The sequence below is a fragment of the Pelophylax lessonae genome (assembly GCF_965119305.1).
Source record: "Pelophylax lessonae genome assembly, chromosome: 1".
Classification (NCBI taxonomy): Eukaryota; Metazoa; Chordata; class Amphibia; order Anura; family Ranidae; genus Pelophylax; species Pelophylax lessonae.
In genome coordinates this window covers 216,626,836-216,652,094 of record NC_138768.1, presented here as the reverse complement: position 1 = coordinate 216,652,094, position 25,259 = coordinate 216,626,836, and the positions used below count along the sequence as shown (strand labels likewise).

The following is a 25,259-nucleotide window of genomic DNA, read 5'->3' as shown; positions in this document are numbered from 1 at the left end:
GAAGAAGGGGAATTGTTTTGGGCCACACATAAAATACACTAACAATAAGAATAGGTAATGAGCAGAAAAATGTCTGGCAGATCACAAGTCACTGATAGATAATGTGCCTATCAGAGTAATAAAACTTGAATTTGTTTTGTAAAATATTTTATAATAAAAGTAAAAGAGGGTAACATAAAACGAGTGCAATATTTGACACTGTTTTTGATAAACTAACACATCAATATCTGGTTGGATGGATGTAGTAGACATTCTCAATGAATTCTCAAGGTGTTAATCAGATATTGTGGTTCTACTTTTGCCCTTTGTGTGAAAGTGAATAAAGTGTCAAATGTGCTCAGGTGTATAAATATGTAAGTATAAATAAAGTGTAAGGTGCAAATAAGTACGATAATGCCTAATTATAATATCTGATAAATGCAAAATACAGTGCTAGAAATTATTTAAAAAGATCATGAATTGATGTTGTCATCAGGAGAAAAAAAAAATATGTATATATATATATATATATATATATATATATATATATATATAAAATATAAAAATGCAAGTTAATAAAAATGTATAAAAAATTATATCATCCAATAGTCCCAATGCTTGTGCAAAGTGCAAAAACTCTTGCAAAAAATAGTTTGTATTTCTGATAGTGTGAAGATCACTCTGTGCAAGCAGGTGCCATCATGCTCCCCCAATTGGACCGCACTCACCAGATGGAGGTACCCCTACAGGGGTCACAGGTATGTAGCCAGCAAGGTAGACTTGAACTCCCCCCACCACTCTGGTACCAACCAACACAGATAGACGTTTATTGTAAGGTAGTTCCAACATTAGCGTACGTGGTGGATACTTCATGGCCATACAGGAAGAAGAGTCTTTCATAGTGTGAATCCGGTAATGTAAAAGATTTTAATGACCAATAATGCACTTACATTGAAGTAGAATAATAACAGCAGTGCACTTTGCACAAGCATTGGGACTATTGGATGATATCATTTTTTATACATTTTTATTAACTTGCATTTTTATATTTTATAAATGTGTTATTTATTTATATATATATATATATATATATATATATTTCTGATGACGACATCAATTCATGATCTGTTTTAATCATTTTTAGCACTGTATTTTGCATTTATCAGATATTATAATTAGGCTTTATCGTACTTATTTGCACTTTAATTATATCTACATATTTATATTTACATTTTTTGTACGGTCACACCTGAGCACATTTAACACTTTATTCACATTTATGTTGCCAGATATTTTTGCACATAGGATTTTTTGCTTTGCGTATGTAATATTTTACTTTTTGGCGGCGCCACTATACCTTTCCTTTTTCATAATATTGGGAATGATTAGTTTTTTTTCTACTTTTTTAAATACATTTTGGAGATACAGTTTTACACTATGTGGAGCCTTTCTTTATGTTTATGGTCCAAAGCACTGTTTTGACACCAATCTATGTGGAGTGGATTCATCGCGTTGTTACATGTGGAAACGTTTGGAGTCTTCTAGTACCACTCCTGGACACATTCAAAACGTGGTTGACCCAGTACCTAATCTATATAGGTAACTGAGTCCATATGTTCTGGTAAGCAGTCATTTTTACAAGTGGTGGAAGGTTTACACATTGAGGATTGGAGCACAGAAGGTGCACGACCCAGTTCTGCGATTATTTACTGCACTGGGATATATGTTTTCTATTCTACAGACTTTATTCCCTTGGGCTGTCATTTTATTATGGATGTTATTACATATACAGTATTTCTTAACATTCTTTGTTCAGTTTATTATGGGATATCTATTTTGCGATTTGTTTTAGTGCTGCACTTTCTTTGATTATCTGTTTATTGCAATGACATATCCATTGTAGTGCGAGCAGCGAGATACACTGGAATTAGCGCAGTTTCTGCACATTTCACACAATCATCTGCCCTTACTCAAGATGGCCACTTCCAGAAATGCTAGAGTGTGTTTTTTGTTTTTTTTTTAAAGTGATTTCCCAGTAAAATAAGGCATGGAGATATGGATGGATGAGGGAGTTTGCTTTGATTATTGAAAATGAATAATGAGTATTTTTGGTTTGCGGTGCTCAGATGCAGTGTAGTTTTTCTTAAAACTGCTTAAACTGTGCTAGCCTTTTATTTCAATGGCTCCCCAGTAGGTTTCCTACTGATGAAGTAATAGTAGCATAGCCCCAACACTTCATTTAGTGCCTTCAGGGAAGTAGCCTAAATAGACAAGATACTATCAGGTGTGTACAAAAGAAGAACTGTCTCAAGCAGTCTGTACTGCCATTGTAAATCACATTATGCCTTTCCCTCTCTAAGGGAAGGGTGAAAGAATCAGTAAAGACAAGTGGCAGAATTCGGCTGCTATTGGCTATGCAAACAGAGCCAATTCTGTCTTAGACATACAAGAGGCAATATTTTCCTAATGACAGACTCCAGAATACATCTTGCATCTGAAGCTGGAAGGAACATGACTAAGGCAGATCTGCACAGTGTGCATGTAGTGTGGGTGTATATTTATATGTATATGTACTCCCTATCTGTTTACTGTCTCTTTTAGTGAAACATGTGCCAGCATCGGTTGTTTGCAAACTATTTCTTTAGTGTTGTCTACTCATACTGTGTACTGCTAGTTTTTAATGAATCCCATTTTTTTTAGGCCAGTCCTCTTTTTGCAGGTCAGTTAAGCTGGCTATACATTAATCTTTTTTTTTTTTTTTTTCATTTAACCAGCTGGTTCAGCTGAAAAAAAAAAAAAGATCAGATTTACCCATTCACCCATTAAAGGAGGTGGGGTATCACTCCAGCTGTAATAAAACCAGAGAAAACTGCAAAAGGTTTAATGTTGCAGGATACAATAAAAACTTAAATTATCATATTGCCCATGACACCCCAGCCAAATACCATAAGAAATGGGCATGCTGGCTTCACTTCGTTAGCACCCCGGAATTTTCCACGCTCAGCCGTTGATTAAACAAATATTGCTTGCCGGCCCTTTTCTTTCGATGGCCTCTCTTGATACCACTTGCCCTGCATGTGTCTACCTTTCCCCCCCCCCCCCACCCTGGTGTTGTGGTGTGTATTAGTTTAGGGTATGTGTGCTGGGCCACCCCACCCCACCCCCACCCCTTTTGTTTTTTCTTTTCTTTTCCCCGTTCTCTCTCTCTCTCTCCCTTCCCTCACTTTCCCCCCCCCCCCACTCCCTACCATGCGATGCCTCCCCTCCCTTGTCCCCTATGCTCTCTGCTGGTTGGTCATGCCAATCGGCAAGCACTCCCCACGCCTTCTGCGAATGCCTTACCACAATGTGCCTTGTGACTCCGCCCCCCCTCCTCCCACCTCCTCACCCTCATGGGCGTGATTGTTGAACCCCATGCAGGGGGAGGACGATATGTTTGGTCCCCTCCACATGTGACGCTTATTTCTTGTAGCTCCTACTAGCCTTCTCCGATGTGTCTTCACATGCCCCGTTTGTGTCCCTCGTTCTACCCTGCCCCGTCAGGGCAGCTCAAGGTGTTTTTTGTTTTCATATACTGATCTCTAGGCTGCCTTCCATTCCTGTGGACCTCGGGGTGATTACATTTGTAAAAGGAGACTCTCTCCTCGCCTACTGTTTATAGGCTGTTATGCATTTTTCTTTTTATGTACTATATATTTTGCACTGGAATATGCTACTTTCAAATGTATTGTATATTCTTTGTTTCTATATGGCATTCATTTCATGTAATGCTCTTTACCTTTTTCTCAATAAACTGTTTTGAAAGAAAAAAAAACTTAAATTACAGTAAGTGGAAGCATGGTAAATAGGTGATCTGGTGTCCAGGGTCTGCATGGGGCCGTCTCCTGGGTCAGAACGATGCCGCTTGTCTCGTTGTCCTGTCCAGCAGGAAGTGATGATGGCATGGGGTGATGAGTCCAAGGGCTGGACCGCAAGGTGAGCCACAGCGTCTGCCGTGTGTGTGAGTCACCAGTGTGCTCGCAATGCGTTTCGGAGCATGCGCACTGTGTTGAAATACCAGCGTGCGCTCCTTTTTCAAGCTGGAGTGATGGGAGTAAACAGTGCCTATTTATATGCTCTGGATTAGTGCCACCCGGTGGAAAAATTAAGCATGACACTCCGTAGGAGATCTAGGGTACTATAGCACTCCAATGCCATCTAATAGGAAAAGTGTACACTGACCCATCGGGAGGCATACATACAGGAAGGATGTATAACTGAAACCATTAATAAATATATACACATGGGAAACATACATGGATGAGGAATAGGTATGCTTTTTGGTAAACCAATGCATAAGTTACATGATATGGCAATGGCCTATGTATCTGTATGTAATCAGTGCCAGGATGAGCACTGGAGAGAGGCTGTTGCACTGAAAATTCTGCTAAACCATAAATTACAGTGATGAGGGAATAAGGGGTTTGCTATGCTGCTGACAACCAACAAGCTTCAACAATGAACATGAAATGAAGGATACATAGTGGTGCAAGCAAAGGGCATATTAAAACTGATGAATGTCCATAGGGCAGTCTTAAAGACTACCCTTGTTGTCCATGTTAAAGATGGGGTGGGCCCAGAGACTGTACTCCATCTTTAACATTAACAACAAGGGTAGTCTTTCAGATGGCTACCCACCCTCAGAACACAATAGCTCAGCGGGAGTGACAAAAATAAAGGATACATAATGGTGCAAGCAAAGGGCATATTAAAACTGATGAATGTCCATGGCGCAGTCTGAAAGACTGCCCTTGTTGTCCATGTAAAGATGGGATACAGTCTCTGGGCCCACCCCATCTTTAACATGGACAACAAGAGTAGTCTTTCAGACTGCCCTATGGACATTCATCAGTTTTAATAGGCCCTTTGCTTGCGCCATTATGTAGCCTTTATTTTTATCACTCCTGCTGAGCTATTGTGTTCTGAGGATGGGTAGCCATTCCCATCATCAAAACACATTGATCAGTGCTGCCTGCTATAGCTGGCAGCGCGGATTATTTGGGAAATAAAATGTAGATCAGTGGATCGACTTCTGTACAACCAGTCTACCCATACATGGATTGAAATTCATCCAGTCCCTGCTGAACCAGCTGAATTTCGATCCATGTATATTTAGATACACAGGCAATAAGAACACTTGACATAATTCCCAATCTTTCTTTGGCCAGATAATAAAAAACAGACATCAGAGCATACAGACAAACGATATCAGTGGTGGATAGCTAGACTTATTACAGGTAGATTTGACATACTGTAAATCTATAGGGTTCTTTTGATATCTGAATATTTCAAGATCTCAAAAGCTGACTCCCAAATAAAGCTCAATTCACCAAGTTCTAACATCAGTCTAAGGGCTCCTTCACACTAATCCACACATTGCAGCGCATCACACTGTTTGCTCTTTTCTTTTCAGACTTTATTTGAAATGTCACATCGTGACACACATTTATGTCTCCGCAAAACAGCAAAGAGCATTGTGCTGACGTGTAGTGACATGTGGTACTATCCAGTGAGTTGCAAAAAGAATGCAGCATGTGCATTTTTCCGCATCACATCACACCTTACATTACACCAGCTTATGCAGAAAAACACAGGCCAGCCAGCACATAGTGTGAACATACCCTAATCCCCCTGTTTTCAGCCATGTGAAAATAAGGATACTTATCCTGATATGTTAGCTTTGTAAATTGAGCCTATAATGTGGATTAAGTGCAAGAAACAAAAGTAGAGCGGAACCAAACCCAATAATTTAAAAACAGAACGAAATCCTCCTATCGGTTTCAGCTAAGAAAGCTGCCATCTTAGCCTCTGTTTGATCTTCAACTGCCACGATGCTGCACAGATGATGAGTTATGACACCAGTTATTTGATGGTTTGACAGTTTGGTTGAGAGCACAACCAATGTGACAGTTACATGCCTGCCACTTGCCAGGAGTGTAACTGTTTTTGAAATTTTTAAATTGATGGGTTCAGTTCCACTTTAAAATCAGTGCTAAAATAAAATGCACTGCCACTGTATAAATAACACTGGCAGGGAAGGGGTTAAAACTAGGGGATATCAAAGGGTTAAAGGTGTTCCCTATGAACGCTTTCTAACTGTAAGTGGAATGCTTTGACTAAAGGAAAACAAAGATCCGTGTTTCTGCTTAGCAGAAACACAAGATCTCCATTTTATTCTCTGGCAGAACAACGGTTGCCTTGATTACATAGGCAGATGGCCGTTCTGCCTCTCTACGATCGATTGCTGTGTTCCCGGCGGACACGACCCGCTGATTGGCTCCCGTTGGGTCCAATTACAGCAGGAGCGGGCTCCAGCAGCATGTGCCCCAGACCTGAAGAAGATGACGTACAGGTACGTGATTTTGCGCTTAAGCGCCTCCCTGCTGCAGTATATGTACGTGGGGCGGTCCTTAAGCGGTTAATATTAGGACACTTACCTGTTCAGGGATCCCCGATTTTGGCACCGCAACCCGATCCATCCATTTGCTCCGGGTGCAGGCGCTGGCATCTTCACTTAGGGAAAAAGGAAGTGAAGCCTTTGGGCTTCACAGCCTGTTTCCTACTGCACATGTGCGAAGGCAGTGTTACAATGTTCCTATTGTAGCACTGTATTGCTTTGGTCACAGTATTTTTATCCACTTAATATGGGGGGAGTGGAGGTAAGTGGCGCTGTCTGAAATAGGAAATAGGGAATATAAATATATTGGTGGGTCAATTTATATTGTGTAATAAATTGAGTAAAATGTGTTGAAATATTAAATACACAAAGTAAAAAGTGATATACAGTGAATAATTAAAAATATAAAGAGTGTTGAAAATTGTTAAATATTTTTGTGAAAGTAAAAGTGTATAAAGTTATTCCAAAATAAGTGTCACAAAAATAAATAAATTCTGTGTGTAACAACCAAATGTGTAAAACTGAGCCACTTATAAAACACACTTATAAATTCAATAAATAAGGTGATACATTGTTGCATAAATAAATAAATTAATTAAATATTGTTAAATTACAGTGCTCTTATTCAAGTGCATACATCTGCTAGTGATCAGAGGTTATATAGCAATATTTAAATTAGGTGAATCAAATTATAAAAAATTAGATCATATGCAATGTCCCAGCAACTTGCGTAAAAAGTTCAAAAAAATATATAAAAAATAAAAATATATAAAATATAAATAGTGCCACAAATACACAATCAGGTGTAAATAAGTCCCAAAATAGAGAGGAGGGAAAAAAAATGTCAGGAGGAAGTGGATTCCAGGGATTCAGAAATGGTGGGGGTGCTCAATATGGAAATAAGTGCTCCCCTCCTATTGATCCCGCACTCACCAGATGGTGGTACCCCTACGGGGGTAAACACGTTTGGGGTGACTCTCAGGGGTCCCTCCGAAGGCTGGCTAAGTATCCACTTAATCCCGACCTCCTATCATATGCTCTTCTCCAGGGTAATTAATAAGTGAAAAATCCTCATAGGCACTCCGATATGTAAGGGAGATATCCGGATGAAAAGGAAGAAAAAGGCTCCAATAGTGAAGTATTGTAATAAAATGGTGCTTTATTAAATCATAAAATACAGTACTCACATTTAAAATAAGAGAAAAGTGCATGTATGTCCTAGGGACCGCAACACCCTCGTGTAGCGGTTGTTCCGGGACGCGGTGCGTTCCACCGGCCGGATGTGCGTCTCAGTCAACAGGAAGCGGAACTGGCGTGACCACGCTCTACGCGTTTCATCATCAATGACGTCATCAGGACGCTGCTCATGATGATGCACGATGCACTTTTCTCTTATTTTAAATGTGAGTACTGTATTTTATGATTTAATAAAGCACCATTTTATTACAATACTTCACTATTGGAGCCTTTTTCTTCCTTTTCATCCGGATATCTCCCTTACATATCGGAGTGCCTATGAGGATTTTTCACTTATTAATTACCCTGGAGAAGAGCATATGATAGGAGGTCGGGATTAAGTGGATACTTAGCCAGCCTTCGGAGGGACCCCTGAGAGTCACCCCAAACGCTGTTTACCCCCGTAGGGGTACCACCCTCTGGTGAGTGCGGGATCAATAGGAGGGGAGCACTTATTTCCATATTGAGCACCCCCACCATTTCTGAATCCCTGGAATCCACTTCCTGCTGACATTTTTTTTTTTTTCCCTCCTCTCTATTTTGGGACTTATTTACACCTGATTGTGTATTTGTGGCACTATTTATATTTTATATATTTTTATTTTTTATATATTTTTTTGAACTTTTTACGCAAGTTGCTGGGACATTGCATATGATCTGATTTTTTATAATTTGATTCACCTAATTTAAATATTGCTATATAACCTCTGATCACTAGCAGATGTATGCACTTGAATAAGAGCACTGTAATTTAACAATATTTAATTTATTTATTTATTTATGCAACAATGTATCACCTTATTTATTGAATTTATAAGTGTGTTTTATAAGTGGCTCAGTTTTACACATTTGGTTGTTACACACAGAATTTATTTATTTTTGTGACACTTATTTTGGAATAACTTTATACACTTTTACTTTCACAAAAATATTTAACAATTTTCAACACTCTTTATATTTTTAATTATTCACTGTATATCACTTTTTACTTTGTGTATTTAATATTTCAACACATTTTACTCTATTTATTACACAATATAAATTGACCCACCAATATCTTTATATTCCCTATTTCCTATTTCAGACAGCGCCACTTACCTCCACTCCCCCCATATTTGTTAAATATAGCTTGCTATATTTTGAGGTAGGCTGCAGTCATATATTTAATTTTTTCCATTAGCGCGGAAACCCTTTACCATCTTTTTATCCACTTAAGCCCTGGAGGATTTGGCTGCTCAGAGACCAGGGCCTATTTTGCGACTCGGCACTGCGTGACTTTAACGGACAATTGCGCGGTCGTGCGATGCTGTACCCAAATTAAATTGACGTCCTTTTTTTCTCATAAACAGGTCTTTCTTTTGGTCGTATTTGATCACCTGTGCAATTTTTATTTTTTGCGCTATAAACAAAAAAAAGAGCGTCAATTTTGAAAAAATAACAATATTTTTCAAATTTTTTTATATGAAATTCCCCCCCAAAAAATTTAAAAATCAAAATTTTTTTAAACATTTTAGGCCAGTTTGTTTTCTGCTACATATTTTTGGTAAAAAAAATCACAATAAGCGTATTTTGATTGGTTTGCGCAAAAGTTATTGCGTTTACTAACTAATGGAAAGATTTATGTAATTTTTATTGGTTTTTTTTTTAACTAGTAATGGCGGCGATCTGCAATTTTTTTTTGTGGTACTGCGACATTGCGGCGGACAGATCGGACCCCTGACTAACATTCTTGACACTTTTGGGGGTACCAGTGACATTACTACAGTAATCAGTGCTATACATATGCACTGTTACTGTAAAAATTACACTGGCAGGGAATGGATTAACTTTATTAGAGATCCAGGGGTTAAGTGTGTCCCTAGAGGCGTGCTTCTAACTGTCAAGGGGCGTGGCTTTTGATGTAACCACAGAGACATACGATCCTATATAGCAGAATCGTATGATCTCTGCAGTTACACCGGGGAGAATGACAGGCGGCTTTGTTTACATCAGCCGCCTGCCTTTCTCCCTCTCCAGCGGAAGATCGCGAGTGACCGGCGGACATCTGAGCACTCTCGCCCCCTACAGGCTCCTGGGCGAGCGACGTAGTACTACTTCGCTTTGCTCAGGAGGGGCTGACTGCCACAGTAAATGTACTTGCGGCAGTCGGCAAGCAGTTAAAAGAAAATCATATAATGAAAAAAGACAAAAAATTTAAAAGCACTTACACTTTTTTTTACATACTGTCAGTGTCAGTAAAACTAGGTTGAAGTCTATGAGGATGAAACACGTCAGTTCCATTGAGTTTGCTCCATGACATTGTGCCATTTGGATTTCTGTGGGATCACACCACTTTTTACCAATACCACCTGGTAACCACTAAGAGAATGTAAGCTTTTTAATTTTTAATAAAGTCTAACTGTGATGGTTTTACACTATGAAGAGGCTTTTTGTTTTCTTGGGTACCCGAGTTCCTTTATGCCTATCAAAAGACTGGAGCAGATGGTGACAGCCATTGTGAGACCATTGCAGTACCAGTGATACCACTTCCTGTTTGAATGACTATCTACCTAAGGTATTAGATTTATGGTTGGGTTTAAGGGAACTAAGTGTATATAAACCCAAAAATAAAATGTAATTATATGCAGCATACCTGTTCTTAGATGTGGTGGCCACATTACGTTTCTTTTTCGTTTTTTTCTTGTATTTTCCCCTGGTGATCCTGCCAGTATAACACTTCCTGTCCTAGGGTGACAACGTACACTCTCCATACTGTATCTTTGGAGGAGCATTATTGTCACCCTAGGGAGCAAATAAAAACACTGTTTATAGTTTACATACACTTCATATTTGAAAACTAAAGTGTATGTAAAGCCAAAACTTTGTTTGAGTTTTAGATATAGAAGAGCAGGGTTAGAATTTCTGCACTGTTGTTTAACCACATTGTAGCACCCCTCCCTCATCCTACTCGATTTGTAATGGTGGCAATTCTAATATTGTTGTTAATGCCCACTACACCATCCTAGCTACTGTACATACAAACATGCAAGATTTATCTATCTCAGCTCAGAGGAAGAAGGGTCATTTTGGCATCTTCGCCTTGCGAGGACCATGTTCCAGAACTGTATCTCAGTACAAGCTTCCTTTTAAATGTAGTTTTTCTAAGCACATTTTTTTTTTTTTTGCATAACTGGACTTATAGGTTTTTTTCTATATTTGGTATATTATATATTTAATTATATTTGAATCGTTGAAGGGCTGTGAAATGAGATTAGATCCCTTGGTAAGAATATTGTCACAGAAAGAGCTGACAATGCTAGCAGTAGGGAACCTTAAAAGAAGACATTTTTCCATTTTGTTGGACGCTACCACTTTCTGTACATGTTCTAAAGCCCCGTACACACGATAAGAAATTCGGAAGGGAAATTTCATCCGACGACCGATCTGCCGATTTTCGGATTGTTAGTATAGTGCATTCGACAGCCAACTCCGACTTTTCGGCTGACAAAATCCTGATGTGCAGGCTATAAAATTTTTGTCCTCTGTCAACACACGTCCGATTTTGGTCTCATTAGTACAAATTTAGACGGCGAAAAATCTTATGAGCAAGACTAGGCATGCTCAGAGACGAAAGAACACATACAAAGCAATCCAACACATGACATCACTTCTGAAGTAGAATTCTGTCGTACGGGAAAATTCGTATGAAAATAACCTCTTCACTTTCCACATCAGACTAGCATGCCACAAAAAACGGACGACAGATCATTCGATAATCTGATCGTGTGTACAGGGCTTTAAGAGTTCCTGATGAAGTTCCTGATGAGTTCCTGATGAAGAAAGACTGGAGACACTATTGTTTGAGAGTAAGTACACTATACAGCCAAAAGTTTGGGGACTGCTGAACATCAAACCTATATGAGCTTGTTGGTCATTCCAATTTAATACCAGGTGAATTATTATAGAGTTGGTCCCCCTTTCCATTTATGACCTCCGTTCCTCTGGAAAGGCATTCCAAAGATTTTGAAGTGTGTCTGGGAATGTGTGTCCAATCAGCCAAAAGAGCATTTGTGAAGTCAGGTACTGATTTTGAACAGAAGATATGGCTTTCAATTCATTCCATCTCTGTGTAAAACTATTGTGTTTCTCTGCACTAAACTCTTTAACTCTTGTCTTTATGGACCTGGCTTGGTGCACCTGAACTTAATAATTTGTAAGGATGTTCGTATATAGTGTACATACATGGAGCAACAATGATGAGTACCACAAATGGAACCCAAACTGTTTATTTGTACAGAGACTCTACAATCTATGTTTAGACATGATGGTGTGCAGTAGGAAACAATAACCAGGTCTCCGATTACTGTAGCGAGATCATTAAAAATTAAATTCTGATTGCTATGAAGAAGTACACTATCCCCTCCGTCTTTGCTTACATGGATTAGTTCATATGAATATCTGTGCAATAACTACAGAATCTTAATTACCTCCATCACCTCTTTGCGGATGTTGACAATTCTGAACCAATGCATAATCTGAGGAAATCCTTCTAGTTCGGCATTTCTCTCCTGAAGAGCCACTTTCTTCTTACAGGACAGCTGGCGGCTGAAGTACTTCACCAATTTGCTCTAAAATAAAGCAAAGGTAAATTAGAGACTGCTAATAGCTACTCGACAGTTACTCATACAATAGTACCTATCAAATAAGATCAGAAAAAGAATGCTTATTTTTTACTATGCTGTATCAAATCTATTTGGCAATTCTTTTCTCCAATATATAAAGTTCAAAATACAAAATTGTGATGTCAAAATATAGTAAAGGAAAAAAAGGTTAAACAGTGTTTTTTTTTTTTCCAGTTGCAGCTACAAATGTTCCTTTGCACTTAATTTACAATAGCAGTGGTGCAGAAATTTGAACCTTAGGCAATCATTTGTAAGTTTCCCCCATCATTTATGCTTCATTCACACCTAAGCGTATCCTTTTCAGGCATTTTCCAGGCATTTTTTGGGTGTTTTTTGCAGGTGTTGGAAGGCAGGCATTGACATAAAAAAAAAGCCTGTAATCTGCCAAAAAAGAAGCAAATGCACTTTTTTGAGCTTCAGGCCTTTTGCTTCAGGCGACAAAACGCTCATATGTGAACAGGGGGCTATTCAAATGAATGGGATTTTGCTTGTTGGGCGTTTTGAGACTTCATAGATGAGCGTTTTACGAGCTGAAAAATGTTCAGGTGTGAACAGGGCCTTAAGGATAACGTAGTATTATGTCATTTTACTACCATAAATCACTGAATGCCAGTAAGCATACAGGTGGAATGGGGGGCGCTGAAGAAGCTAGGGCAACATGATGGGACAGGAGACCCGGGCGAGCCGTGGAAGGCGGCGGGAGGGGGGGACGTCCCCTCCTGCTCCTTGTAATAACAGGCAAGTGGCTTCTCAGCTGCATCAGTTGTCACGCTACTCAACTAAATACATTGTGGTCTGTTTAGCATCTAAACTTCCGGTTTATCCAGTGACGTCACTTCCTGCACTATCGTGGAACGCACACGGTCACTTTGGCGGTTCTTACCAGTGCCGGTCTGTGCACTTCTCTTTGTAAGCATATTACCTTGAGATTATTTTACTGGCTCCTAAGAAAAACGGAGTTGCACTATTATCTGTTTATGTCCTTTGCTTTCATATACATCTCATATGTTGGAGAGGAGAAAGAACGTTGTTTATGAGATTTGGCACCCAGTTATTTGGAAACGGTGCTTCACAGTGCAGATGGACAATGACCCGAAGCATACTGCGAAAGCAACCAAAGAGATTTTTAAGGGAAAGAAGTGGAATGTTATGCAATGGCCAAGTCAATCACCTGACCTGAATCCGATTAAGCGTGCATTTCACTTGCTAAAGACTGAAAACTGAAAGGAAAATGCCCCAAGAACAAGCAGGAACTGAAGACAGTTGCAGTAGAGGCCTGGCAGAGCATCACCAGGGATGAAACCCAGCGTCTGGTGATGTCTATGCGTTCCAAACTTCAGGCCATACTTGACTGCAAAGGATTTGCAACCAAGTATTAAAAAGTGAAAGTTTGATTTATGATTGTCAATCTGTCCCATTACTTTTGGTCCCATAAAAAGTGGGAAGCACATATACAAACTGTTGTAATTCCTACACCTTTCACCTGATTTGGATGTAAATAGCCTCAAATTAAAGCTAATAGTCTGCAGTTAAAGCACATCTTGTTTGTTTAATTTCAAATCCATTGTGGTGGTGTATAGAGCCAAAAAGGTTAGAATTGTGTTGATGTCCCAATATTTATGGACTTGACTTTATTTATCTGTCCAACACTCATTTATATATTGAACTGTTCTATTTACATTTTAAATGTTGAACTGTTTTATTCCCTATTTACATTCTAGTTTATGTATGCACATGAGCACTTTCAGTCTGCACAGCAATTTGTGTATCATGCTTAGTGATTGATAAATATATTGTGTTTTTGATATTCACTTCTATAATTTATGCACGGTGACACTTTACAGTTACACTTTGATGATAGTGTCTCATTTTATATGTATTTTTTGATGCACTTTTATGGATATTTAGTCCATAGACACTGAAAATGATATCATTTGTCATTAAAGCGGAGTTCCAGCCTAACCGCACACTCACCTGTCCCACGGTCCAGAGATGAGCCTTCTTCTCCCTCTCTGCTCTGCGGCGCCGGCATCACTGATGTGGTCACCCGGCTGTAGCAGTTTGCGGCTTCACAGCCGGGTACGCACTGCGCATGCGCAAGTTGCGCTATGCGTCGTGATTGGCCGGCAATCTTCGTCCCAGAAGATTGCAGAGAGGGAGGGAGAGAGGAGAACTTCCGCTCAGGGCGCCGCGGCGCTCCGAGCGGAAGTGGGAGCGGGTACCTGTCAAAACTAGGTACCCAGTCCCCCCCCCCCCCCCCCCAAAAAAAATGACATGCCAAATGTGGCATGTCAGGGGGTTAGGACTATTTAAAGCGGAAGTTCCACTTTTGGGTGGAACTCCGCTTTAAGGGAGTCTATGCACTTTTACGGATGCACATATAACCAAACAGCGCCTTACTTTTATTCTTTTCACATTTTTATGTGTTTTTTTCACATTTAAAGGGACAGCAGTTTCTAATATAGAGGTTTTTTGCACTTGGGTATTAGGCGCCTTCATACAGTTTGCAGGAAAAAAATGTCCATTTATTATTTTTTCCTGTTTGAAAGCTGGAGGACATGTCAGTGGACTACAAGAGGACTCTACAGGGCCCTCATAGTTCATTGAAATGAAAAATCGATCTTCCGCAGTGGTATGTATGTGTTTCTATGCCTAGCGTGGTTAGTTTGTAATAGGAAAGCAGGGGGACTGGCAGGGTCATCAGATATTTCACACTAAGGAAGTAATACAAAAAGAACAGGATACTTGTAACACAAGTACAAGGTACACATATCAGGAATATGAAATGTTGGGGTAATATACACAATGGGGTTGATTTACTAAAACTGGAGAGTGCAAAATCAGGTGCAGCTCTGCCTAGAAACCAATCAGCTTCCAGGTTGTATTTTCAAAGAATAAGTAAACAAGCTGAAATAAAAAAAAAAAATGAATGCACAGCTGCACAAGATTCTGAGAGCTCCAGCTTTAGTAAATCAATCCCTTTAAGTCTACAGCACTTATTTAAAGCAATTTAACCCTCCCCTACTCTATCTGTAATGAAAAAAAAGTTTGGGCTTTAGATTTACTGGACTAGAACTAAGATTACCATGACCATGTAAGTCCTATGCTGCTTTAATAAATACATTCAACTGTTTTTTTCTTTGACATATTATTGACATATTATTTTTAGAGAGGCCATGAGGTCTTTTTTTGTTCTGGAAAACCATGTAAGTTCATATGCCCCCCTCCCAAATGAATACATTGATGATATAGTTAGAAAAACAGGCCTAAATGTTTTTGGTATTTTTTGTTTTGGAGAGATACTAATAAGATGAATCACCTCTAGTAGTGAGATCTCTGCACACCTGCTACAGACACTATTGTAATTTATATATAAAATGTGTGCTAACAAGACAGTTTATGTTGGCCATAGCAACAGCTTTACTTTCCAATGAACAGGAAAAAATATTATTGCTAGCATACATTCCAATGATTAGCCCCTTGGTGAGAATGCCTGGCTCTCCCAGTAGTTTGCATTTTATCAGGGAGATTTAGATCTTCCTATCTACTATAGGAGATGAATTGTTTGATAGCATGGGTCACAGTACCAGATACTCTGGGGAAAAATCTCACCTCCAGATGAAAAACTCCTATGACCACTAACGCTACATTAGTCCCGCTTCCTGGTCTGGGAGCTGTTCATCCTCTCAGGTGCTGAAAGGATAGAGGCACTCCACACCTTTGTAACAAAACAACCCAGACTTTAGACACATTCAGAGTCGGTTCACACTATGGCGACACGACTTCGGGGCGACTTGAACAAGTCACCATGCACCGCGACTTCGGCGCGGCTTGCACGGACTTCACATAATGGAAGTCAATGCAAGTCGCTCCGACTTCGGCCAAAAGTAGTGCAGGAACCTTTTTCTAAGTCAGAGCGACTTGAGTCGCTCCTATTAGAACGGTTCCCATTGCACAGAATGGAGCACGACTTGTCAGGCGACCAAGTCGCCTGACAAGTCGGAGTAGTGTGAACCGGCAGTCAATCTTTCACTCAATAGGGTAACAAGGTTTAAAAAAAAAAAAAAAACATAAATACACTGCCCGGCCAAAAAAAAAGTCGCCACCTGGAATTACCTAAGCAACAAAGTGAACTAAGCATGCAGTAACTATCCTGTTGGATATCCTATTGGATAATTACTGCATGTGCCCAAAGAATGAGGTTATTCCACCAATGGATTTTTTCTTCCCTGATGGAACGGGCATATTCCAAGATGACAATGCCAGAATTCATCAGGCCCAAATTGTGAAAGAGTGGTTCAGGGAGCATGAGACATTATTTTCACCACTACAGAGTCCAGAACCTAACCCCATTGATGTGCTGGAGAAGACTTTACGCAATGGACTCTCCCATCATTTGGTGAAAATAATGCAACGCTGGATGGAAATAAATCTTGTGGCATTGCAGAAGCTTATCGAAACAATACCACAGCGAATGTGGGCTGTAATCAAATCCAACAGAATATTAGTGTATGACCTTTTTTATTTTGGCTTGGCAGTGTATAATACAAAAATAATGGAAAAATGAAAAGAAAAAAAAAATCATATGTTATGGTTGGGGTTTATTCCTATATTTAATATCGAATTTCAGTATTCCTGTGTATTTCGGTACTTTACTGTGTTAGTAACAAAGATAAAACGTGAGGAAAATCTCTCAGACAAGGACACAGACATTAAACAAAATAAACCCACTTCTTTTTAGCAGCTTGGGGATGGATTCAGGGGTGTCAAACTCAATTTTCTCATGGGCTGCATCAGCATTATGGTTGCCCTCAAAGGGTCGGGTGTTTTTGTAATACTAGATGTCCAGAGCACTCCCCTTATAAAGGATGCCAAGAGCAACCCCACCATCAGATGTCAAAAATCTCCAACCCTCCCTTATATCACAGTGTACACCCTTGCCTTGTGCTGCTGCCAGGAAGAAGTGAGGGGCAAAGCTTGGAAGCAGAAAGTGTAGGGTCTGGAGGAGGTCCAGAGCAGAGCTGGAGTCAGCTGCCGGAGTCTGGGGTGGAAGAACTTGCCTGACCTCAACCCGATAGAACACCTTTGGGATGAATTAGAGTGGAGACTGCGAGCCAGGCCTTCTCGTCCACATCAGGGCTTGACCTCACAAATGCACTTCTGGAAGAATGGTCAAATTTTCCCATGGACACACTCCTAAACCTTGTGGACAGCCTTCACAGAAGCATTGAAGCTGTTATAGTTGCAAAGGATGGGCCAACTCAATATTGAACCCTACGGACTAAGACTGGGATGCCCTTAACCACTTACCGACCACCCACATAGAACTACATCGGATGATTTTAAGTGGTTGTACTGGGGTGATGCCTCTAGCTAGAGGCATCACCCCAGTACCATTTTTTGGAGCCGGCGGTTGGCTTTCCGGCGGTAACAACCAGTGCGGCTCGGGAGATGCTCGATCGTTACCCCAGCGAGCGGGAGGGGACGTCCCCCCCCCCCTCCCGCTGCCTTCCACGGCTCTGCCCGGGTCTCCCGTCGCACGGGGGAGACCCGAGTAACCAGCCAGCGCATCCATCGGCTTGATGGAGTCCCGATCAAAGCCGGATGCGGCTTTGATCGGGTCTCCAATGACGTAACCCAGAGGCGGCATTCATGACGTCAAATCCGGATTACTCGGCTGCTAAAGGCGCCGGATTTAAAAAGTGACAGTATTCAAAAATGCAGTTTCCGTCGTTTTGAATACACGGAAGTGTAGTGGAAGGGGTTTGGGGTCTTTTAGACCCTCGATCCCTCCATAAAGAGTACCTGTCACTGCCTATTGCTGTCACAAGGGATGTTAACGTTCCTTGTGACAGCAATAAAAGTGATCGGATTTAAAAAAAAAACCTGTACTAAAATAAAAAATAAATAAATAAATGAATAGGAAAAAATATTTTTTAGCCGCCCCCGTCGCCATGAGCTTGCGCACGAAAGAAAACGTATACGGAAGTCGCGCCGCAAATGAAATCACTGTCCAAATCACACATGTGAGGTATCGCTGCGATCACCAGAGCGTGAGCAATAATTTAAAAAAAAGAGCTACACTCCAACTCTAAACTAGTAACCGTTAAAAATTTTTTAAAGCGTAGCCTATGGAGATTTTTATTGACCGCAGTTTGTCGCCATTTCGCGAGTGTGCGCAATTTTAAACCGTAACCTGTTGGGAATCTGTTTACTTGGCGTGACATCATCTTTCACAATATAGAAAAAAAAATGGGCTAACTTTACTGTTTAGTTTTTTTTTTTTTTTTTAAATGCAGTGAAATGTAATTTTTCGTCATTTTTCAAAAAAAATGGCGTTTGAAAGACCGATGCGCAAATACCGCGTGACAAAAAATATTGTAATGACCACCATTTTATTCTCCAGAGTCTTTGCTAAAAAATATATATATATATATATAATGTTCGGGGGTTCTAAGTAGTTTTCTAGCAAAAAATACTGATTTTAACTTGTGTAAAGGCAGGCGTCCCTATACTTTTGGCTAGTAATACTATTTTTTTCCAGTGCCTGCAAAAAGAATACTGTACTTTCTACTTTGTCCACAGGATGGCACTGTTGTACCAACTGTTACACTGTATATCTATTCCCTATGGTTCAATTACTTTATGGAAAATAAATACAGGAAGGAGTTGTATCTATGACCTGAAAGTAATAATCTGGCAGCTAACAAGAATTTTTATTGTGTTTGAGAACAATCAGTAATAACACAATAAAAGCATACAGTATACGTCGTTTTAATTTAGACCTGCAATCTTGTGTAGCCAACAACAAAAAAGGACAAAACAATCATGTGCCATTAGAATCTGAACAAATGGATGTGATCATTGATCATCTCCACTTCTCACCTTCCTATTTTGTACCTTGCAACAGTTTTGGAGCTATGAAAAAACCAGCACTATCAAAAATATCCCATTCATGCATGTAGCAAATAGGTTTTCACATTAGGCTGTATGAGGGCATAACACTGTCAGTGCTAATCAATACCTGATAACCAATAATAAACAAATGCCAAAATAGGATTTTAACCACTTCTGGACCGGAAGGATTTCCCCCCCTAATAACCAGGCCATTTTTTGCGATTCGGCACTGCGTTACTTTAATGGACAATTGCGCGGTCGTGCGACGCTGTAAATAAATATGATGTTCTTTTTTCCCACAAACAGAGCTTTCTTTTAGTGGCATTTGATTTTATTTTCTAGGGCTAAAAACAAAAAAGAGCGACAATTCTGAAAAAAATTAAAAATCTAAAAATCAATTTTTTTTTTATCGTTTTAGGCCAATTTGTATTTTGGTACATATTTTTGGTAAAAAAAAAATTACCAATAAGAGGATATTGATTGGTTTGCGCAAAAGTTATCGCGTCTACTAACTAGGGGTAAGATTTATGTCATTTTTATTTATTTATTTATTGTTACTAGTAATGACGGTGATCTGTAATTTTTAGCGGGACTGCGACGTTGCGGCGGACAGATCGGACCCCTAACTGACATTTTTGACACTTTGGGAGGACCTGTGACATTACTACAGTAATCAATGCTAAAAATATATAGTAAAATGATTTTAAACCTGCGCTTAGGAATTTTGAAAGGTATAATTAATGTGATGCAGCTGCTGCTCACTAAGTGAAAACTTAGAACCATAAGTATAAAACCAAAAAAAACAGCGCTCGCAAAGTGAATAAATTATAAATCAAATCAGTTCATTTCATATTATGAAGTTCATATGTGCAAAAAGTGCTTAAGTGCAAAATTTATAATGATCCAATTACTCCAGTTATAATGCTAAAAATATGCACTGTTACTGTAATAATGACACTGGCAGAGAAGGGTTTAACCCAGGAGCGAATAAAAGGTTAAATGTGAGCGTAGGGGGTGTTTTCTAACTGTGCGGGGGATGGGCTTGTGAAATCAACACAGAGACCTGAGTTCCCAAATAGGAGGAACACAGGCGCTCTGTGTTGACAGCTGAGAGAACAACGGTCTGCTGTGTTTACAACAGCAGACCGCCGTTCTCTCTTCACAGGTAGTGTATACTTACTTGAAAAAAATGGCCTGGTCATTAGGGGGGGAAAACCTTCCAGTCCAGAAGTGGTTAATAGATTAGCGCACATTACAGTTGAGTTTGACACGCTTTGCATTGCATTTCTTTGGCCGAAGCATATCCTATTGAGGTGCTTTTGAATTACAGATACAGAGGGCGAAGAGCCACCTTTTTTTCATGTTACAAGTAGGGTTGAGCGGACACCTAGATGTCCGTGTTCGACGGGTTCGGCCGAACTTTAAAAAAAAGTTCGGGTCCGTGTCCCGGACTTTTACCGAACTTTTCCCGGACACCGAACCCCATTGAAGTCAATGGGGACCCGAACTTTAAGGCACTAAAATGGCTCTAAAACACCAAAGGAAAGGGCTAGAGTGCTGCAAATGGCAGCAAAACGTAATTAAGAGCATGGCAAGTGCTCTGCAAACAAATGTGGATAGGGAAATAACTTAAAACAACAAAAAAAAACAGAAAAATAAAACAATGTTCTTCTTCATCTCTGAAGGACGAGGCCCATATGGAGTAGGAGGGAGGTTGAGGTGGTGGTGGATGTGGCGGTGACATAGGCGTGCGCACAGGGTGTGCTGGGTGTGCCTGGGCACACCCTAATCACCTAGGGCACATAGCATTGCCAGTGAGGAGATGGGAAAGATCTCCCTGGGACCTGCTCTGCTCTATTTCTCCTTGCCTACAGGTACATGGCCCCGATACATTACTCTCCCTGCTGGCAAACACATGCATGTGTATTTCAACTTTGGGGTGCACACCTTAATGCAATAGGCTGCGCACACCTATGGGCGGTGTAGGTGGAAGCGGCGGTGGAGGAGGACCAGGGCCGGATTAACAGCATCATGGGCTTGGTGCTGAGGATTTTGAAGGGCCTTAAGGGCCGTGCCTTGGCATGCACCCAGAGGAGGAAGGGTGCAGCCATGCATGCCTAATTCAACATGGGATGCTGTCTCTGAAGCCCATAAACACATCCATGCATCGCCAACTGTCCCTCCTTGTCCGGCCTTCACGCTGTGTGGGGAGGTTCTGAGGGTGCTGCCTGGGGAAGCGAGCATAGAAGCCAGACTTCTGTGTTTACAAGTGACAGAAGAGCGGTCACAGTGAATATGGCCAACCCGGGGCCTATATAAAAGGTAGGGGCCTGGAGCTGCAGCTCCAATAGCCCCTACATTAATCTGGCCCTGAGGAGGAGGACGAGGTAGCCAACACTGCTTCTTTTCAAAAATTTTAAATGAGGGTACACCCCAAAAGAGTGAGAAAGAGCAAAAATGGAACAATGGGTGGGTAAGGTCGGTATCCATTGCTATTCTGCATAAGGTACGGAAAAGTCCCGTGGGATCCATGCCTGGTTCATTTTAATGAACGTGAGCTTGTCCACATTGTCTCTGGACAGGCGGCTGCGCTTGTCTGTTATAACGCCCCCAGCCGTGCTAAATACCCGTTCAGATAATACACTGGCTGCAGGGCACGCCAGCACCTCCAAGGCGTAAAGGGCAAGCTCAGGCCATGTGCCCAATTTGGAGACCCAGAAGTTGAAGGGGGCAGACCCGTCATTCACTACATGTAGGCGTGTGCACACATACTGCTCCACCATGTTGGTAAAATGCTGCCTCCTGCTAAGACGTTCCATCTGAGCTGCTGGTGCTGCTGTTTGTTGTGGCGTGCTGACAAAGCTTTTCCACATTTCGGCCATGCTAACCCTGCCTTCTGAGGTGCTAGCGGTGCCCTGGTTGCGTTGGCGACCTCCTCCTCCTCCTCCTCTGCCTTGTGCTTCCACTGTGGCCCCGCTGTCAGATGGGAATGCCAGCAGCATGGCGCCTACCAGCGTGCGCTTGTACTCGCGCATCTTGCGATCGCGCTCCAGTGAGTGAATTAAGGACGGTACGTTGTCCTTGTAACGGGGATCCAGCAGCGTGGCCACCCAGTAATCAGCACAAGTTAGAATGTGGGCAACTCGGCGGTCGTTGTGGAGACACTGCAGCATGTAATCGCTCATGTGTGCCAGGCTGCCCAGAGGCAACGAAAGGCTGTCCTCTGTGGGAGGTGTATCGTCCGTGTCCTCTGTATCCCCCCAGCCACGCACCAGTGATGGCCATGAGCTGGCCTGGGTGCCACCCTGCTGTGAACATGGTTCCATCTCCTCCTCCAGCTCCTCCTCCTCCTCATCCTCCTCATCCTCCAGAACTGTGCCCCTGCTGGACAATTGCGTCCCTGGCGTTTGCGTGTGCAGGAACCCACCCTCGGAGCCCCTTGCGAATGACTGCCCTGAAAGCCTTGGAAATGTTACCTCTTCATCCTCCTCCTCCTCCTCATCCTGTGCCACATCCTCTTGCATCATCGCCCGAATTGTTTTTTCAAGGAGGCATAGAAGTGGGATAGTTAAGCTGAGAACGGCGTCATTGCCACTGGCCATGTTGGTGGAGTACTCAAAACAGCGCAACAAGGCACACAGGTCTCGCATGGAGGCCCAGTTAAATTAAATAGCGGAATAGAAAATATGATCCAAAAAAAGTGTATGTATATCACACGTACACAACCACACTGGGCCCCAATTACTATTGTTTGTACCCCTAAAAGGCTAGATGAGGAGTAGGGGGAGTATGGAACAGGCAGCACCCTCAAACCTTCAGAAGTATGAGATGAACCCCAACAACTTGGAAAGGTGGATCTCTCTCACACGTACCAACACAGACTATCCCCCAATTTAACTGATCCCCAAAGGTTTTTGATTAAATAGCGGAATAGAAAATATGATCCAAAAAAAGTGTATGTATATCACACGTACACAACCACACTAGGCCCCAATTACTATTGTTTGTACCCCTAAAAGGCTAGATGAGGAGTAGGGGGGGTATGGAACAGGCAGCACCCTCAAACCTTCAGAAGTATGAGATGAACCCCAACAACTTGGAAAGGTGGATCTCTCTCACACGTACCAACACAGACTATCCCCCAATTTAACTGATCCCCAAAGGTTTTTGATTAAATAGCGGAATAGAAAATATGATCCAAAAAAAGTGTATGTATATCACACGTACACAACCACACTGGGCCCCAATTACTATTGTTTGTACCCCTAAAAGGCTAGATGAGGAGTAGGGGGAGTATGGAACAGGCAGCACCCTCAAACCTTCAGAAGTATGAGATGAACCCCAACAACTTGGAAAGGTGGATCTCTCTCACACGTACCAACACAGACTATCCCCCAATTTAACTGATCCCCAAAGGTTTTTAATTAAATAGCGGAATAGAAAATATGATCCAAAAAAAGTGTATGTATATCACACGTACACAACCACACTGGGCCCCAATTACTATTGTTTGTACCCCTAAAAGGCTAGATGAGGAGTAGGGGGGGTATGGAACAGGCAGCACCCTCAAACCTTCAGAAGTATGAGATGAACCCCAACAACTTGGAAAGGTGGATCTCTCTCACACGTACCAACACAGACTATCCCCCAATTTAACTGATCCCCAAAGGTTTTTGATTAAATAGCGGAATAGAAAATATGATCCAAAAAAAGTGTATGTATATCACACGTACACAACCACACTGGGCCCCAATTACTATTGTTTGTACCCCTAAAAGGCTAGGAGTAGGGGGAGTATGGAACAGGCAGCACCCTCAAACCTTCAGAAGTATGAGATGAACCCCAACAACTTGGAAAGGTGGATCTCTCTCACACGTACCAACACAGACTATCCCCCAATTTAACTGATCCCCAAAGGTTTTTGATTAAATAGTGGAATAGAAAATATGATCCAAAAAAAGTGTATGTATATCACACGTACACAACCACACTGGGCCCCAATTACTATTGTTTGTACCCCTAAAAGGCTAGATGAGGAGTAGGGGGAGTATGGAACAGGCAGCACCCTCAAACCTTCAGAAGTATGAGATGAACCCCAACAACTTGGAAAGGTGGATCTCTCTCACACGTACCAACACAGACTATCCCCCAATTTAACTGATCCCCAAAGGTTTTTGATTAAATAGCGGAATAGAAAATATGATCCAAAAAAAGTGTATGTATATCACACGTACACAACCACACTAGGCCCCAATTACTATTGTTTGTACCCCTAAAAGGCTAGATGAGGAGTAGGGGGAGTATGGAACAGGCAGCACCCTCAAATCTTCAGAAGTATGAGATTGTGTTCACTGTACCCCACAAAGATTGAGTTCACTGCACCCCACAATGATTGTGTTCACTGCACCCCACAAAGATTGTGTTCACTGCACCTCACAAAGATTGTGTTCACTGTACCCCCCAAAGATTGTGTTCACTGCACCCCACAAAGATTCTGTTCACTGTACCCCACAAAGATTGTGTTCACTGCACCCTAAAAGGATGTTGTTCACTGCACCCCACAAAGATTGTGTTCACTGCACCCTAAAAGGATGTTGTTCACTGCACCCCAAAAAGATTGTGTTCACTGTACCCCCCCAAAGATTGTGTTCACTGCACCCCACAAAGATTGTGTTCACTGCACCCCAAAAAGATTGTGTTCACTGTACCCCCCAAAGATTGTGTTCACTGCACCCCAAAAAGATTGTGTTCACTGTACCCCCCAAAGATTCTGTTCACTGCACCCCACAAAGATTCTGTTCACTGTACCCCACAAAGATTGTGTTCACTGCACCCCAAAAAGATTGTGTTCACTGTACCCCCCCAAAGATTGTGTTCACTGCACCCCACAAAGATTCTGTTCACTGCACCCCACAAAGGATTTTGTTCACTGCACCCCAAAAAGATTGTGTTCACTGCACCCCAAAAAGGATTTTGATCACTGCACCCCAAAAAGGATGTTGTTCACTGCACCCCAAAAATGATTTTGTTCACTCCACCCCAAAAAGATT

General features: G+C 41.3%; 1 protein-coding gene across 2 annotated transcripts in view; it reads right to left on the bottom strand.

Annotated features, from left to right (window-relative positions):
- Window positions 1-25,259, bottom strand: part of KSR2 (kinase suppressor of ras 2) — a gene marked incomplete at its 3' end in the record, with an annotated part of 683,082 nt that overhangs the window by 563,445 nt on the left and 94,378 nt on the right. For both annotated transcript variants that reach the window (XM_082252187.1, XM_082252188.1), the window contains exon 2: window positions 12,118-12,258. In XM_082252187.1, the coding sequence (XP_082108313.1) occupies window positions 12,118-12,258 (141 nt within the window). The remainder of the gene's footprint in view (window positions 1-12,117; window positions 12,259-25,259) is intronic.